At 39.6% G+C, this 19291-nt stretch overlaps 1 protein-coding gene across 1 annotated transcript in view; it reads left to right on the top strand.

Annotated features, from left to right (window-relative positions):
• Window positions 1–19291, top strand: part of ncana (neurocan a) — a 115551-nt gene that overhangs the window by 88267 nt on the left and 7993 nt on the right. Inside the window, exons 11-14 of the mRNA XM_067452866.1 lie at window positions 4479–4592; window positions 14683–14841; window positions 17982–18064; window positions 18981–19125. Of these exons, the coding sequence (XP_067308967.1) occupies window positions 4479–4592; window positions 14683–14841; window positions 17982–18064; window positions 18981–19125 (501 nt within the window). The remainder of the gene's footprint in view (window positions 1–4478; window positions 4593–14682; window positions 14842–17981; window positions 18065–18980; window positions 19126–19291) is intronic.

The raw sequence follows: 19291 nt of genomic DNA, 5'->3' as shown, positions 1-19291 counted from the left end.
GCCGTTACACAAACTTTTAAGACTTTCAACTTTATCTTTTCAAGCTCCTCTGGTGACAACTTTTTTGCAAGCCTGACAAATGTTGAGCCTCAAAAGTGTTTGCTATATTGGGAAATGTCTGCATTAATGCCCTATAAACAGTCTCCAGATCTTTGTGAGTAATCCGAGAGCTGTAAAGCGCTTACACAGGCCTGTGACAGACGCTCAATGACTCTGAACCGCTTCCTTTTTCCCCATGCTGAAATCCACACGTCTCTCTTTACTTGTGTTTTTTAACTGTATTATCAGTTAGGGGTCTTCATCATTAGGGGTTGCTAGCACCATACTTTGCTATTTAATATACTGTAGATACAACAACATTTTGTGTAGAAACTATTTTCCACCACTAAACCTACCTTATTATGAAGGAACATCCATAACCCGGCCCCATGACCTTCCTCATTATAAAGGACCACCCATAACCCTGTCCCATAACCTACCTCATTATGAAGGACTCCCTTTACCCCGCCCCTAGACCGACTTCATTATGAAGGACCATCCAAAACCCCGCCCCATGACCTTCCTCATTATTAAAGACCAACCATAACCCCACCCCATAACCTACCTCATTATGAAGGACTCCCTTTACCCCGCCCCTAGACCGACTTCATTATGAAGGACCACCCCTAACCCCGCCCCATAACCTACCTCATTATGAAGGACCACCCCCTAACCCCGCCCCTAGACCGACTTCATTATGAAGGACCACCCCTAACCCCGCACCATAACTTACCTCATTATGAAGGACCACCCCCTAACCCCACCCCTAGACCTACCTCATTATAAAGGACCACCCATAACCCCGCCCATTGACCTACCTCATTATAAAGGACTCCCTTTACCCCACCCCTAGACCGACATCATTATGAAGGGCCACCCCTAACCCCGCCCCATAACCTACCTCATTATGAAGGACTCCCTTTACCCCGCCCCTAGACCGACATCATTATGAAGGACCACCCCTAACCCCACCCCATAACCTACCTCATTATGAAGGACTCCCTTTACCCCGCCCCTAGACCGACATCATTATGAAGGGCCACCCCTAACCTCGCCCCATAACCTACCTCATTATGAAGGACTCCCTTTACCCCACCCCTAGACCGACATCATTATGAAGGACCACCCCTAACCCCGCCCCATAACCTACTTCATTATGAAGGACCACCCCTAACCCCGCACCATAACTTACCTCATTATGAAGGACCACCCCCTAACCCCGCCCCTAGACCTACCTCATTATGAAGGACCACCCATTACCCCGCCCCTAGACCTACCTCATTATAAAGGACCACCCATTACCCCGCCCCTAGACCTACCTCATTATAAAGGACCACCCCTAACCCCGCCCTTAGACCTACCTCAATATGAAGGACTACCCCTTTCTTCAAATATTTTTCTCTGCTGCAGCTTTTAAATCTTACTGTCTCGCATCAATATTAAAATATGGCACAAGAAGGTTGTGTGGGTTTTGAATACATTTCTGAACTCCTGAAACCCCTCCATTGTAGTCTTGAGTTTTCTTCCGGGAACAAACACGTCACAATATTTCTCATTTAAATAATTAATAAGCAGAATAAAGGGGGCGGGGCCTGGTTGAGTTAGTTGTGTTTTGAAACTAGCGGTTATGGTAAGGGGCGGTACATTTCCCAAACACGCTGGAAGCGCTTGACCAATCACAGCACACTGCTCCAGCTGACCAATCAGAGCACATTGTGCTTTTCAGAAGGCGGGGCTTAATAGAGACAGGAACTAAACAGAGCGTTAATGACAGACTGGGAAGAGAGGAGCTGCAGCAATGGAGAATATGAGGAAATAATCAACATTCAAGCAGGGAAACCTGCTCTAGTAGAGCCTGAAATCAAAATCAAGACTCAAGGGCATAATATGGACTCTTTTAAAGCCAATCATGAATTCATCTGTGCTGCTTGAATCAGACCGTGAGCTCCAGACGAGATGCCTCAGCTGGTTTACCGCGTCTGACATGAGCAGACGTCAGACGGGATTGTGGTGAAGTTAGATCTTCGTTTGGCTCAGGATGTCTCTGACCTGTGGTTGTAATGAATCGTTTGTGTGTTTCTTCATGAGGATGTGTCATGTGATGCCTGCTGGTGTTTGTGTGGGTACTCGTTCCGTCCCAGAATGATCCTTTTCTCCTGGTTGTAATGGATCCTGACAGCACTGCTTGCTTCTGTAAATATTTTGCCACGCTGTTCACACACTCTGACAGTTTATTACTGTGAATGAGTGTACAATTATGTAAATGTGCTGTGCTCTGTTTTACACTTGGCTGATTCGATTAAAGGTGCAGGAGGTGTAATTAATATCTCTGTGATCTGTCAAGATATGAACACTGGTTTTACCACAGTTAAAGAGGCTTAAATAACACCTGTTAACTGTTGTAATCAGGTTTCTAATGATCCATTATAATAACATTAATTTTAAACATAATACTTAAAACATTACAGTTTAAAACATTAATACTGTTATTCAGCAAGAATGCGTTAAATTGATCAAAAGTGACAGTAAAGACATTTATATTGAGACAAAAGATTCTATTTAAAAGAAATGCTGTTCTTTAGAACTTTATATTCATCATAGAAACCTGAAAAAATAAAATGTATCACAGTTTCCACAAAAACATGAGCTGTTTTCATCATTGATAATAATCCTAAATGTGTGTTGATCATCAGATCCTCATCTGAGAATGATTAGTGAAGGATCATGACACTGAAGACTGGAGGAATGATGATAAATTTAGCTTTGATCACAGGAATAAATCACTTTACTATATATTCACATAGAGAACAGATGATTTACATTGTTATAATATTTCACAATTTTAGTATGTATTTTTAATCAAATAAATGCTGCTTTGTGAGCATAAAATGCTTAATTGTATTCACCCAAAACTTTGAAATGGTAGTGTAACTATTCATAGTAAACATAGAAAGAAGTGTGTGTGCTGTGTAGTTACTTCATGCATGGACTGCCATTATAACTTTGGATATAATCATGTATATAGAGAGAGCATTAATTAGAAAAGCAGATTAAAGCATTAGCATCATCCCTGTATTATAACACTTATGTAAATGATGACATATAGCAGAAAACAGACTCTTGAATATCAAGTGGATTCTGTAATCGCTCTCCTCTCCAGCGCTCTGACCCGACAGTCACTGAGCATTATGGGTAATTAAAACATCATGCTGCACATATATCAATCAATATGGAATATAGTATTGTGTTATAGTGTGAAGAGGAATGTATGATCTGTGTGAATATATATATACACACACACACACACACACAGAAAGATTAAGAGAAAAACAGCTTCAGTCTGTTTATCACACAAAACCATCATTTTTTTTTAAAACAATAGCTCAAAGTTGAAAATTAGAAAATCTAAGTTGGATTGTTAGAGTACATTTTACAAGAAAATACTATAAAAAAATTATTCTTCAAGATTTCACATTCACAGTGTTACTTGACATTTCTTTCTAATTGTTTATAGAATTTATTAATAATTTATGATACTATTTATGCATATATACTGTGAGCATTTTTTTAAGCGTCTTGGAGATGTTGTGGCAGTTCTTGTGGATTTTGTCTCAGTTTTTTCAGTTTCTTCATCTTCTTCATATCCCGATAATGGTGAGATTAGATCTTCAGCGGTTGTCGGACTCCTTTTGCATACTCAAATCTCACTGGAATGGAATATAAATATATATATACTCAAAAAAAAAAAAAAAAAATATATATATATATATATATATTTTTTTTTTTTTTTTGAGTAATGAACCAGGCTGGGAGTTTTTAAAAGCCTCAGGAATCTTTTGCAGGTGTTTAGAGTTAATTAGTTGATTCAGATGATTAGGTTAATAGCTCGTTTAGAGAACCTTTTCATGATATGCAAATTTTTTTAGATCAAAATTGAATGAATTTTGGGTTTTCATGAGCTGTATGCCAAAATCATCAGTATTAAAACAATAAAAGACCTGAAATATTTCAGTTGGTGTGCAATGAATCTACAATATATGAAATGTTAATTTTTATTATTACATTATGGAAAATAATGAACTTTATCACAATATGCAAATTTTTTGAGAAGGACCTGTATATATATATATATATATATATATATATATATATATATATATATATATATATATATATATATATATATATATATATGCACTTTAGTATTTTCAACCCCCAAAAATATTTTTATATATATATATATATATATATATATATATATATATATCTGCGTATAATTTATTTCTTCTAGGGAACTTTAGGAGAAACATCTGAGACTTAGTTAATATTTAATAGAAGAGCCGAGAACTCCTCTAATTTTCTTCTGTGAAACATGAGTGATTTTATGCATAATAATAATATAATAATAATGAGATGTTTCTATGATGTTGTTCTTGCAGATGTGGACGACTGTCAGTCGAATCCCTGTGAGAACGGCGGCACCTGTATCGATAAAGAGGACTCGTATGTGTGTCTGTGTTTGCCCAGCTACAGCGGAGACCGATGTGAGAGAGGTGAGATGCCGAGACAAGAACATGAGCTCAGTAAACATATGCTAATATCTCTCCGTCCTATCCTTTCCTGCTACCCGACTCATATTACACTCGAATTAAAGAGAGCTTAAAGATTTAAGCCGTTCCCTGCTGCGAAATCCAACTTAAACCAGCCTAAAGGTGCTTGACGTGAGGTTTGTGGAAGTTTGTTAAACCACTTGTTAGGCTGGTTTTACAAACCCGATTCCAAAAAGTTTGGGACACTGTACAAATTGTGAATAAAAATAGAATGGCAAGGCAAGGCAAGGCAAGGCAAGTTTATTTATATAGCACATTTCATACACAATGGCAATTCAAAGTGCTTTACATAGAAAGGAATTAAAATAGGGATGAAAAATGCATAAGAAAAAGAATGTAAACAATGTAAAGAGAATTAAAAGTAATAAAATGATGATAACCAAAGAAAAGAACAGGTAAACTAAAACAGTTATAAAAAATATATATATATATATGTATATATATTTAAAAAAAATGATGCATAGATAAGGTGCAATCAGTCGGACGTACAGTGGCACAATGCTCATTCAGTAGATGCGCAGCTGAACAGATGTGTTTTGAGTCTGGATTTGAATGTGGCTACTGTTGGAGCACATCTGATCTGTTCAGGAAGCCGGTTCCAACTACGGCTGGCATAATAGCTAAAGGCAGACTCTCCTTGCTTTGTGTGAACTCTTGGTATTTCTAATTGACTTGATCCTGCTGATCTGAGTGATCTGTTGGGTTTGTATTTAATCAGCATATCTGCGATGTATTGAGGTCCTAGGTCATTGAGTGATTTATAAACAAGTAATAGTACTTTAAAATCGATTCTAAATGTAACTGGAAGCCAGTGTAAAGACCTGAGGACTGGTGTGATATGGTCATATTTTCTGGTTCTGCTCAGAATCCTGGCAGCAGCGTTCTGTATGAGCTGCAGCTGTCTAATGGTCTTTTTGGGAAGGCCGGTGAGAAGGCCATTACAATAGTCCACCCTACTGGTGATGAAAGCGTGAACCAGTTTCTCTAAGTCTTGCCTGGAGACAAAACATCTAATCCTTGCAATATTTTTCAGATGATAGTATGCTGATTTAGTTATTGCTTTGACATGACTACTGAAACTCAGGTCTGACTCCAAAATTACACCAAGATTCCTGACTTGATTTTTTGTTATCAGACCTTTAGCCTCAAGATACGCGTTCACCTTGAGAATTTCATCTTTGTTTCCAAATGTAATGATTTCAGTTTTGTCTTTGTTTAACTGAAGATAGTTTTGGCACATCCAGTTGTTAACTTCATCAATGCATTTGCACAGGGAGTCAATGGGGCTGTAGTCATTAGGTGACAGTGCTAAGTAGAGCTGGGTGTCGTCAGCATAGCTGTGGTAAGCAATATTGTTCTTTTTCATTATTTGGCTCAGTGGCAGCATATACAGGTTAAACAGGAGAGGTGCTAGAATTGACCCTTGTGGGACTCCGCATGTCATGGACGTCCACTCAGACTTATGGTCTCCTATACTCACATAATAACCTCTCCCTTCTAAGTATGACCGGAACCATCTGAGGACCATCCCAGAAAGCCCAACCCAGTTTTCCAGCCTGTCTAGAAGTATGTTGTGGTCAACAGTGTCGAATGCAGCACTGAGGTCGAGTAGAACCAGAATTGATGTTTTGCCTGTATCAGTGTTTAAGCCAATATCATTTATAATCTTTACGAGCGCTGTCTCTGTGCTGTGATGCGGTCGGAAACCAGATTGAAAATTGTCAAAGAATCCGTTTGAGTTTAAGAATTTGTTTAGTTGATTGAAAACAACTTTTTCGATGATTTTGCCTATGAAGGGGAGATTTGAGATTGGTCTGTAGATGCTCAGTATGGAGTTATCCAGATTTCTCTTTTTCAGAAGAGGCTTAACTATTGCAGTTTTAAGGGCGGTTGGAAAAGTCCCGTAGAGAAGTGAGGAGTTCACCACTTCTAGGAGATCTGCTTCTAAACAGTTTTACACACTTTTGAAAAAAGAAGTGGGGAGTGCGTCAAGGGTGCAGGTTGATGTTTTAAGATGCTGTACTGTGTCTTCTAAAATTTTACCGTCAATTGTTTCGAAATCAGACATAGTAATTTTCCGAGGGTTTGGTCTGATCTGACTGACCCCAGAGCAACTAGAGGATGTGCTGATCGCCTTTCTGATATTTTTGATTTTCTCTGAGAAGAAGGAAGCAAACTCACTGCATTTGCTGTCTGAGAGCATTTCTCTGGGAATGTGACTCGGGGGGTTTGTTAGTCTGTCTACAGTAGCAAAAAGAGTGCGCGTGTTGTTTATGTGTTTGTTTATAATATTTGAGAAGAAGGTCTGTCTAGCTTTGCCTAGTTCAACATTGAAAGCATGAAGGCTGTCTTTATAGATGTTATAATGGACTACAAGTTTTGTCTTCCGCCACTTTCGTTCATATTTTCTGCATTGTCTTTTCATTATTTGAACTGCTGTTGAGTTTCTCCATGGTGCCTTTTGTTTGCCACTCTTTTTCCTGACTTTCAGAGGGGCAATATCATCCATTACACTCTTAACTTTTGAGTTAAAGGAGTCAAGGAGAAAATCAACAGAGTCTGCAGATATGCTTGGTGTTAGAGATAAAGCCTTCATAAACAGCACATTAGTGTTCTCATTTAAGCATCTCTTTTTGACAGAGACAGATCTAGCTTCAATGGCAGGAGAGATTGATATGTCAAAGAAAATACAGGAATGATCAGACAGTGCCACATCCTTAATAACAATTGATGAAATGTTTAGACCCTTACTGATAAGTAAATCTAGAGTGTGTCCACGATTGTGTGTGGGTCCATTTACATGCTGTGTCAAATCAAAAGTGTTAAGAACCATCATGAGCTCTTTTGTAGTACTGGATTCAATATTATCTATGTGAATGTTAAAATCCCCAGCAATAGCAAAACAGTCAAACTCTGAGGAAATTATTGATAACAGTTCTGTAAATTCCTCAATAAAGGCTGGAGAGTACTTTGGAGGCCTGTAAACAATGATAAGCAGGATGCGTGGAGAACCTTTTAACACAATACCCAGATATTCTAGAGACAAATAATCACCAAATAACACTTGCTTACATTGATAGACATCTTTAAAAAGAGCAGCAACACCCCCACCTCTCCTAACTGCTCTGCAAACACTCATAAAAGTAAAGTTAGGAGGGGCTGCTTCATTGAGGACTGTTGCACTACAGTTTTCTTCTAACCACGTTTCATTTAGAAGCAAAAAATCAAGGTTGTTTGTGGTTATTAAGTCGCTGACTAGGAATGATTTGTTCTTAAGTGAACAGATGTTTAAAAGTGCTAACTTAACAGTATTAATTTTTTCACCCACATTAGTCTTAGTTTGACAAGTGACAGGCAGCAGATTATATTGGTTTGTTAAACGGCCTGACAAGGCCTTAGACTTTCTTTCACGTAACAGAACAGAGATAGATAAAGAGGCAGGCACACTGGGTTCCCACTTGTTTTGTAAACATTTGATAAAGTTACTGTTATCATAGCGGGGACCCAAAACACATCACTGAGAGCTGGAATGCAATGATGTGGAAGTTTCAAACTTAAATATTTTATTCAGAACACAACATAGATGACATTTAAAACTGAGAAAATGTATAATTTTAAGGGGAAAATAAGAGCCATAAAATTTCATGGCATCAACACATCTGAAAAAAGTTTGGACAATGCCATGTTTCCCACTGTGTGTCATCCCCCCATTTTTTCTAATAACAGTCTGCAAACGTCTGGGCACTGAGGAGACGAGCTGCTCAAGTTTAGGAATAGGTATGTTGTCCCATTCTTGTCTAATACAGGCTTCTAGTTTCTCAACTGTCTTAGGTCTTCTTTGTCGCATCTTCCTCTTTATGATGCGCCAAATGTTTTCTAATGGTGAAAGATCTGGACTGCAGGCTGGCCATTTCAGTGCCGGATCCTTCTTCTACACAGCCATGATGTTGTAATTGATGCAGCATGTGGTCTGGCATTGTCAAATTGGAAAACGCAAGGTCTTCCCCTGAAAGAGACGATGTCTGGAGGGGAGCAAATGTTGTTCTAGAACTTGGATAACCTTTCAGCATTGATGGTGCCTTTCCAGATGTGTAAGCTGCCCATGCCACACACACTTGTGTATGGCAACGTGGGGGAGAGGACGCTGGCGTTGTCTGTTCGCCGCTTCTCCACCCACAAATCATGTTAATGTACCATTAGATTTAGATTTTATTTTATTTCCTTATGTTTGTGACTAGTCTAATAGTCAGAGCTACAATTGGGACTATTGCTGATTGCTGGCAGCCACTGAGAGGACGGTGTTCGTCGTTTCGCCGTTTTCCACTGCTTCTCTGATGTTTATGTTTCAATTGCTGCGGTTGGTTCTGGTTTGGAGGACATTTGATGTTGCTCTCCGCAGCTGCTCACTGGTGGTCTCCCTCGGGCTGCATGGTGGCTAAAGTTTGCACCGGGCTAGCGTCATCCGGGCCATCGTCATCAGCGTCCGGCATGATGTTGGGATGTTCCGCTTCTCGGCTGCGCCGCTGTTCCGTCTTGCATTGCGGCCGTGGAGCGGCTTGGACTTCTGCGCCGACCCCGGTGTGTCCACAGAAGTGCCTGAAAAAATGTTCTGCCTCCTGCATGGTGCTGCGGCGATCCCCATCGTCTGAATCGTCATGAAGACCCATCATCTGGTCTTCAGCTGTCATGCCTCGACGATGTCATCGGGACACACTGCCGCTGGGAGAAATTTAAAACATGGAGTGGACCACAGTGTGCTGCGGAGCTAACAGAGACTTCCTGTTTTTCTGACTTCCTGAGGGGCGGCAGTGGCTCAGTGGTTCATGTAGATTGTCTACAAACCGAAAGGTTGGTGGTTCGATCCCCGGTTCTACCTGACCAAGTATCGAGGTGTCCTTGAGCAAGACACCTAACCCCAGCTGCTCCCGATGAGCTGGATGGTGCCTTACATGGCTGACATCGCCGTCAGTGTATGAATGGGTGAATGTGAGGCAAAAATGTAAAGCGCTTTGGATGGCCATAGGGTCTGCTAAAAGCGCTATATAAATGCAGTCCATTTACTTCCACCATCAGCTGTTTTCTGTTCACCATCAGCTGTTTTCTGTTCACCATCAGCTGTTCACCATCAGCTTTTCACCATCAGCTCTGTTTCTGTTCACCATCAGCTGTTCACCATCAGCTCTGTTTCTGTTCACCATCAGCTCTGTTTCTGTTCACCATCAGCTGTTTTCTGTTCACCATCAGCTCTGTTTCTGTTCACCATCAGCTCTGTTTCTGTTCACCATCAGCTCTGTTTTCTGTTCACCATCAGCTCTGTTTCTGTTCACCATCAGCTCTGTTTCTGTTCACCATCAGCTCTGTTTCTGTTCACCATCAGCTCTGTTTCTGTTCACCATCAGCTCTGTTTCTGTTCACCATCAGCTCTGTTTCTGTTCACCATCAGCTCTGTGTTCTGTTCACCATCAGCTCTGTTTCTGTTCACCATCAGCTCTGTTTCTGTTCACCATCAGCTCTGTTTTCTGTTCACCATCAGCTCTGTTTTCAGTTCACCATCAGCTCTGTTTTCTGTTCACCATCAGCTCTGTTTCTGTTCACCATCAGCTCTGTTTCTGTTCACCATCAGCTCTGTTTCTGTTCACCATCAGCTCTTTTTCTGTTCACCATCAGCTCTGTTTCTGTTCACCATCAGCTCTGTTTCTGTTCACCATCAGCTGTTTTCTGTTCACCATCAGCTCTGTTTCTGTTCACCATCAGCTCTGTTTCTGTTCCCCATCAGCTCTGTTTCTGTTCACCATCAGCTCTGTTTCTGTTCACCATCAGCTCTGTTTCTGTTCACCATCAGCTCTGTTTCTGTTCACCATCAGCTCTGTTTCTGTTCACCATCAGCTCTGTTTCTGTTCACCATCAGCTCTGTTTCTGTTCACCATCAGCTGTTTCTGTTCACCATCAGCTGTTTTCTGTTCACCATCAGCTCTGTTTCTGTTCACCATCAGCTCTGTTTCTGTTCACCATCAGCTCTGTTTCTGTTCACCATCAGCTGTTTTCTGTTCACCATCAGCTCTGTTTCTGTTCCCCATCAGCTCTGTTTTCTGTTCACCATTAGCTCTGTTTCTGTTCACCATCAGCTCTGTTTCTGTTCACCATCAGCTCTGTTTCTGTTCACCATCAGCTCTGTTTCTGTTCACCATCAGCTCTGTTTCTGTTCACCATCAGCTCTGTTTCTGTTCCCCATCAGCTCTGTTTTCTGTTCACCATCAGCTCTGTTTTCTGTTCACCATCAGCTCTGTTTTCAGTTCACCATCAGCTCTGTTTTCTGTTCACCATCAGCTCTGTTTCTGTTCACCATCAGCTCTGTTTCTGTTCACCATCAGCTCTGTTTCTGTTCACCATCAGCTCTTTTTCTGTTCACCATCAGCTCTGTTTCTGTTCACCATCAGCTCTGTTTCTGTTCACCATCAGCTGTTTTCTGTTCACCATCAGCTCTGTTTCTGTTCCCCATCAGCTCTGTTTCTGTTCCCCATCAGCTCTGTTTCTGTTCACCATCAGCTCTGTTTCTGTTCCCCATCAGCTCTGTTTCTGTTCACCATCAGCTCTGTTTCTGTTCACCATCAGCTCTGTTTCTGTTCACCATCAGCTCTGTTTCTGTTCACCATCAGCTGTTTTCTGTTCACCATCAGCTCTGTTTCTGTTCACCATCAGCTCTGTTTCTTTTCACCATCAGCTCTGTTTCTGTTCACCATCAGCTGTTTTCTGTTCACCATCAGCTCTGTTTCTGTTCCCCATCAGCTCTGTTTTCTGTTCACCATCAGCTCTGTTTCTGTTCACCATCAGCTCTGTTTCTGTTCACCATCAGCTGTTTTCTGTTCACCATCAGCTCTGTTTCTGTTCCCCATCAGCTCTGTTTTCTGTTCACCATCAGCTCTGTTTCTGTTCACCATCAGCTCTGTTTCTGTTCACCATCAGCTCTGTTTCTGTTCACCATCAACTCTGTTTCTGTTCACCATCAGCTCTGTTTTCTGTTCACCATCAGCTCTGTTTCTGTTCACCATCAGCTCTGTTTCTGTTCTGTTTTCTGTGTTGGTTGATTGTTTGTAGTATTCTATATTTTTACTTGTTATTATTTTTTTTTGTTGCACTTTGAGATTCTTCGGAATAAAAAGTGCATTATAAATAAAATCTATTATTATTATTATTATTACACTCATGCGACCCCATACCATCAGAGATGCAGACTTCTAAACTGAGCGCTCATAACAACTTGGGTTGTCCTTGTCCTCTTTAGTCCAGCTGACATGGTGTCCCAGTTTCCCAAAAGGAACTTCAAATTTTGATTAGTCTGACCCCAGAACAGTTTTCCACTTTGCCACTGTTCATTTTAAATGAGCCTTGGCCCAGAGAAAACGCCTGCGCTTCTGGATCATGTTTAGATATAGCTTCTTTTTTGACCTATAGAGGTTTAGCCAGCGACGGCGAATGGCACGGTGGATTGTGTTCACCAATGTTTTCTGGAAGTATTCCTGAGCCCATGTTGTGATCTCCATTACCGTATCATTCCTGTATGTGATGCAGTGCCGTCTAAGGCACCGTCTAAGCCTTGACCCTTACGCACAGAGATTGTTCCAGATTCTCTGAATCTTTGGATGATATTATGCACTGTAGATGATGATAACTTTTTTTTCTCTGAGAAACTCCTCTCTGATATTGCTTCACCGCAGCATTGGGGGAACTGGTGATCCTCTGCCCATCTTGTCTTCTGAGAGGCTCTTTTTATACCCAATCATGTTGCCAATTGACCTAAAAAGTTGCAAATTGGTCCTCCAGCTGTTCCTTATATGTATATTTAACTTTTCTGACCTCTTATTGCTACCTGTCCCAACTGTTTTGGAATGTGTAGCTCTCATGAAATCCAAAATGAGCCAATATTTGGCATGACATTTCAAAATGTCTCACTTTCAGCATTTCATATGTTATCTATATTCTATTGTGAATAAAATATAAGTTTATGAGATTTGTAAATTATTGCATTCCTTTTTATTCACAATTTGTACAGTGTCCGAGCTTTTTTGGAATCGGGTTTGTAGAAGGATGATATATATCATGAAGCTGATCAAACTTTAGTGAAATTAAGACAATGTAGATGTAAAACTGAAGCCTCCAGACCTCTAACCACTGTTCACATCACTCACTACACTTTTACTTTATTTTATGATCAAATTAATATATTCCAGATGCAATAATATCTTGCAAATATTGCTTATGGATAGTTGCCTTGTGCAAAAATCTGTCAAAATAATATATTGTGTATGCATATTCATATTGTGCAAAAATCTGTCAAATTAATATATTGTGTATGCATATTCACATTGTGCATAAAATCTAATTAATATAGAGTATATGCATATTCACTTTTAGCAATATTTATTTTATTTTATAGTATCTTATGCATTATTGGTCATGCATATTTGCTTAGAATTAGAAAGGATGCAAAAAAACAAAAGTAAAATAAAGTAAAATAAGGCAAATGCAGGTAATATTAGCAAAGAAAAATTATTTTCAGTGAGTTCTCAGCAGTCTTGTCATTCATCTCAATAGTGTTTTGTGTAGTTTGTCAGTGTCTCTCAGGTGTGTTGTGCGTGTTTCATTTGTGTTGACCGCTCACTCTTTCCTCATAGCCAATGAATGGCATTAATCTCCGACTCATTAGCACCCGCTCGCCCTCCTCTGCGACTCTAATGGCGATGCATTACCTCTAATAATGACTACTGATGGTGCTGAACTACACATGAGCTTGATGTCAGCGGCATTGCTGTTTTGGAGTTTTTTGTGTGTTTTGAAGATGCTCGTCATAGTCATTCCATGCTTTCTTCTACATAATAAATCATTTACACAATATTTCATGTCCATCTATTTCATAAGTAGCCATTTAATAAGCAGGATAGTGTTCAGTCATGTGGTCATTATAACAAAATAAACCTCTTCCGGATGATCCGAGACCCTTCGGCGTCACATCAGGGTTTGTTTTACCGTAATGATGGGCTGATTATACGTTATCCCTCATTCATTATCCACACTTACTCTACCCTCATGGGCACCGTCTCTTCTGATAGAGACTTCATTACATCTGTGCTGCTTTACTAACAGCTCTCTGAGTTCAGATTTAACCACAGAGCACACACACACACACTATACTATTTATTTATTTTACTTTAAGGGGTGTTTCTGTGTTTTTTTCTAGGCTTGGTTGTGTTTATGGGGCGCAGTATAACATGTCTTAATACTTCTTTTTTTTAAATGCCTTATTTTTCTTCTATTCTCCCTTTATTCCACACCTCTGTCTCCACTGTCCTTTGAACGGCTCGTTTTCTTCCTGCTTCTATGAAGCCCATCCCTCCGAAAAACACAATGGTCTTAGATTGGTTAGATGGCCAAATGTAGTTTCCTGTATTTTCATTGGCTGAAGTGCCAAGCACAGGTTGTCCGGAAGCCACGCCCCTTCCCATTATGGGCAGAAGTCTCATCTGCGGACTAGCGAGGGTTTATGATGTCACCAACCCAGGAAGAAGCTCGTTGTAGTCCAAACCGGCCATTTTTGTAGGCAATAAACTGCCGTAACTTTAAAAGACAATATCTCCGTTTGCATTGAACTTTCAGCGCTGTAACTTTGCAGATACTGTTTATGCTCAAGCAGCAACATTACACACTAACTAAAGTTAAACAAGTCAAATCGCATGCAGCCACCCCTTTAACAATTTAAGTCTTACATCAGTTTCCGAACCTCCTGCATTTCCATCACAATCCCCAAATGTTTCTCTTTGTATTTTTACATCAATATGAATCAAGATTATCCTATTCAAATCAGTGTGTGCAGTCAAAGGAAAGTGAAAGGTAACTCAAAAGCAGTCAGATTATATTACTCTCCTGCTGATGGAGCCTCAGCATCGCTAGAACGAAGATGGATATAAACATCACTGAGCTGAAGTGAATCATCCATGTGAAAACATTTCTGATGCTCGTTCTCTTGTTCCGTCTCTAGACACAGAGGGCTGTGAACACGGATGGAAGAAGTTTCACGGCCACTGTTACCGTCAGTTCCCGCGCAGACACACCTGGGAGGAAGCGGAGAAGGACTGCCGGGAGCACAGCAGTCACCTGACCAGCATCACTTCCTCCATGGAGCAGGACTTCCTCAACGGTCCGTCAACACTTTCCTATCTAGGGGGAAAGATAATGAATTTCAAACCTGAACCAAACATATTTTTATTCAAAGAGTCTGTCATTAGTCTTTAGTCTGCACAAAAAGCAACATTAAAATGTCGTGAAAAGAAAAAAAACAATGACTGTTGTAAGTAACAGTGTGTAAATCATACCTTTCTGTATAGCCTAATGCTAATAAGCTTAAACGAAAATAACAATTGTGTAGTATTTTTTTGTACACAGTGCCATGAACAGTCAGTCAGTTCTTTACGTGTGCATCACTGTCCTCCTCCCGGCTGCAGCAACTTGCGCTCTCTTCTTTAAGGCTTAAAACAAAAAGGGGACAAAAAGGTTGTATCTTTGTGCGTAGATTAATTACAGTACCTGCGGAGGCGTTTTTGCTTTTTAGCAGCGTGTTGGGGTTCCGGTACACCAGCCATGCCAAAAAAATGAATGAAAATTAGCTTATCAATCCATATCTAAATTCGCGCCTAGCCGTCCACCGTATATTTTTAGAACTTAGAAAAAAGATGCTGCAGCCAATGAGCAGCCAATGAGCAGCCAATGAGCAGCCAATGAGCAGCCAATGAGCAGCCAATGAGCAGCCAATGAGCAGCCAATGAGCAGCCAATGAACAGCCAATGAGCAGCCAATGAACAGCCAATGAGCAGCCAATGAGCAGCCAATGAGCAGCTGGCAGGGGCTGGTTGCAGGACGACTCAACCTCCGCAGACAGTTTTTAATGTTTATCAGACAATAACTACTCAAAATTTTGCTTTTATATCAGGACAATTTGGGCCAGATTCAGGACAGTTTAGATTCAGAACAGTTTAGATTTCATGAATTTTTCGGGATGTCTGATCACCCTATTCCTATCAGATAAAATACATTGTTCATTTGGCTGAGCTGAAAGACATTTAAAGGTGTCAGTAAGTATTTCAAAACTTGAAGCCAATCAGCAGTAAGGGGCGTGTCTACTAATGATGGTAAGCTCAGTGCACGTCATTATTCAAGACACACACCACAGACATTAGCCGAGAACTAATATATGCTGCTTGACTATGCTCGTGTGTCATGTTCGCTTGTTAGTCCATTTGCGATTGGCTCACTTCAGCGATGATAAAGACCCGTTCATTTCCACACCATATGGAGCATCTAAATCTCCATGAGATTTAGGTTTAGGGGGGGACGCTAGGTACTAGTCCCAATCAATATTTTAAGATGGCAAAATTGTCCCCACCAATATTTTAGCAAACTCCTTCGTGCTGCTATATGGATCGATTCCGTATCGCCCCGTATTTACAAGCAAAATGATGCACAAGCGTTGCACAAGATTGCGTTTTAGCAGCTTTGCTGCCATAGCGACGGAGTCTCGAGAACATGCACTGTAAACTTGCGCGTTTTTTAAAAAACATGTCGAGCTCGCGTCCACCGTTTAAACGCAAGAGGATTTCCAGATATAGGGCTGAATAGAAAAAAAGGTATCAGTGAGTCTGTCCAGTAACTTACGATGAACCTAAGACAAACTGCAACCTTTGCAGAGAAGCATTTCAGTGTCTCAGACTGTCTGACTGAAAGCTGCAGTGATGACGGACACATCCTTGCTTCTAGGTAGGCCTATTGTTTTTTTAATGGATAATATATTAATATAATATTCCATACAATATCAAAGCTTGGCAGACTTATTTTTCTAGACATTAGACCGGTTAATTAATAGATTATAGCCTAATTAATGTTATTAATTTATCATTTAGCTATATAAATTATCCTGTCATAAAGTTTGACATTTAAAAAAATATTTAGATAAAAATGGGACGAATAATTGCAAAATAATATAGTCATAATAGTAAATTAATAAAGAAAATTTAATTTAATTTTTGAATTTCAGAACATTTTTTTCAGTAAAGTGGTTACTGGTTCAAAATGACTGCTTAAAGAGATAAAAAATTAAAAATCTGTCAATTTCCTCACCCTCAAGTTGTTCCAAACCTGTATACATTTCTTTGTTAAGTTGAATTCCTACCATGGAAGTAAATGGTGCCCCAAAGCAGTCTGGTTACAAACTTCCTTTAAAATATCTTCTTTTGTGTTCAGCTGAACAAAGAAACTCATACAGGTTTGGAACATCATGAGGGAGAGTAAATGATGACAGAATTTTTATTTTTGGGTGAGCCATCCCTTTAAAGTGCACCAATATAGGCTATTAAAGAGTTCTTTAGAAATAAATAAAATAATCAAATGTAAAATAATATAAAATGTGTTCTGTTGCAAGCTTGCATAGGCCTACTTGATTCCATGTTTATTGTTGAGCTGTTGTCATTGTTCAATTGTCACTGTTATCAATACTATCACACTTTAAATGCCAAGTTCATAAATGATTTTCAAAAACTGATTCAAAACTGATTTGGAAAAAAACTTATTTTCAATATAAAAAGTGATTGTGCATGATTATATAGCATTATGGCTTTACAGTCAAAAAATGAGGTTATAATGGAAGTCAGTAAGGGCAAAAACAGCCACGAACAGTAAATGAGGGAGAAACAAAAACTGATCCTGTACAAAAACTAACAATGCATCAAATCTAAAGTTGTTACTAATGTTTGACATGCTCAATAATGTGATGAGGTTAAAAAAAAATCCAGTCCACAATAATTTTTATATTGAAAATAAGTAATTTTGTGTGCATGTTGTGTTTTTTTCCAAATCAGTTTTAAAAATCATTTATGAACTTGACAATTAAAGAGTATTTTGTTTTATTATTATTATGGTCCTGGATTGGGCTGAAAAGCCTCATAAATCAATAATCGTATTCATTCCTAAACTATGGTGCATTTCCATACTCAGTAATAAATAGACTATATAATCTGGGCAAACCTGGTGGGATGTCCCCACCAAAGCTGAGACCAAACCTACGCCCTTGTAAATCATTAAAAATTAAATCAATCAAAATAAAATCTTAAGATGGGAAATATTTTATTTGTTTACTTGCATGTTATGTGACCATTCCCAGACATCAGAGAACCATGAACTTGCAAATGTGTTGTTAAATTATTAAAATAAAAACCTAAGTACATCTTTTAACTGACTAAAGAGTTTAGTAGAGACTGAGGTGGGAAATCTGTTTCTGTGCTCCATCAGGTCTGGGTCATGAAAACGTGTGGATCGGTTTGAATGATCGTACAGTTGAAGAGGATTTCCAGTGGACTGATGGAGTGGATGTTGTGAGTTTTTTAATATATTTATTAGTCCAAATAAACATTGGAAACTTATACCTCCACCTGGAGACTGTTCAGCTCTTGTGAATGAAATCAAACCACATTACGTATGTTTGCATGCACTCCTATATATCAGAAGAGCTTTTTAATCATATAATCAGTCTCCTCCACTGAGAACTATTTTGGCATTTGCATTTACTGTTATTTCATGTCCGCGGGTTAAAGCGACCCCATTATATGAAATTTAGTCATTGGCGTCGGAAGCAAATAAAATGTGGGTGGGTCCTCTGTCTAAGAATTGTTTTTACTGGAGTAATGTTTGATGCCATTCAGATTAAATAACACAAATATACCGCCGTATACTAAACAATTGAATGGAAAGATAAAATTGCGGAAATCACAGAATTATTTACCGTGGCAATAATGTGAGGAAAGATGCATGGGATCTAATTCTGACGCAAATCAATCAGAGGTTTGAGTCTGCCTTTTGCCGAACTTGCTCTACTCTTTTCACATCACATAACAGATCGCAAAGGCGTTTATTTTTTAATAAAAATTAAGAAAATATTAGAAAAGTGGAATTAAAGCATCTTACATGTTTAATAATGAGTGTTTATCAGTTAGGGGTAGGTAAATCGACATGTGCTTAATTAGACACTATAAAAGTGAGTGGGTCTAATATCATGGGTCGTAAAAGGTGTGTGAGTCTTGTCCCGCACACCCACAATGGTACCGATGCTCATGTATTTACCCCCTGGAATGCGAATTTTAGCATGGTACCCTGCAAAAAAAACATATTTTACCCCCGAATGTGATTTTTACCCGGGAACGCGATTGGGCTTGTTCTGGAATAGCTTTGAGTGCAGTTGGGCGGGTTTTGTTGTGAAAACCTGGCAACCCTGGTGGTGTGTGTCTCGCGCAGGTGTATGAGAACTGGCGGGAGAATCAGCCGGATAATTTCTTCGCGGGCGGAGAGGATTGTGTGGTGATGATCACCAGAGAGGACGGCAAGTGGAACGATGTGCCCTGCAACTACAACCTGCCCTACGTCTGCAAGAAAGGAACAGGTGAGAGAGACTGAGTAACCACACACACTGCTGACTGTTATTCAGCAAAGACGCATTCAATACATCAAAACGGACATTTATAATGATACAAAAGATTCTATTTCAAATAAATGCTGTTCTTTAGAACTTTATATTCATCAAAGAATCCTGAAAAACTAAAAGTATC

The sequence above is a fragment of the Pseudorasbora parva genome, chromosome 9, assembly GCF_024679245.1.
Source record: "Pseudorasbora parva isolate DD20220531a chromosome 9, ASM2467924v1, whole genome shotgun sequence".
Classification (NCBI taxonomy): domain Eukaryota; kingdom Metazoa; phylum Chordata; class Actinopteri; order Cypriniformes; family Gobionidae; genus Pseudorasbora; species Pseudorasbora parva.
This window is presented reverse-complemented; position numbering and strand designations above follow the sequence as displayed.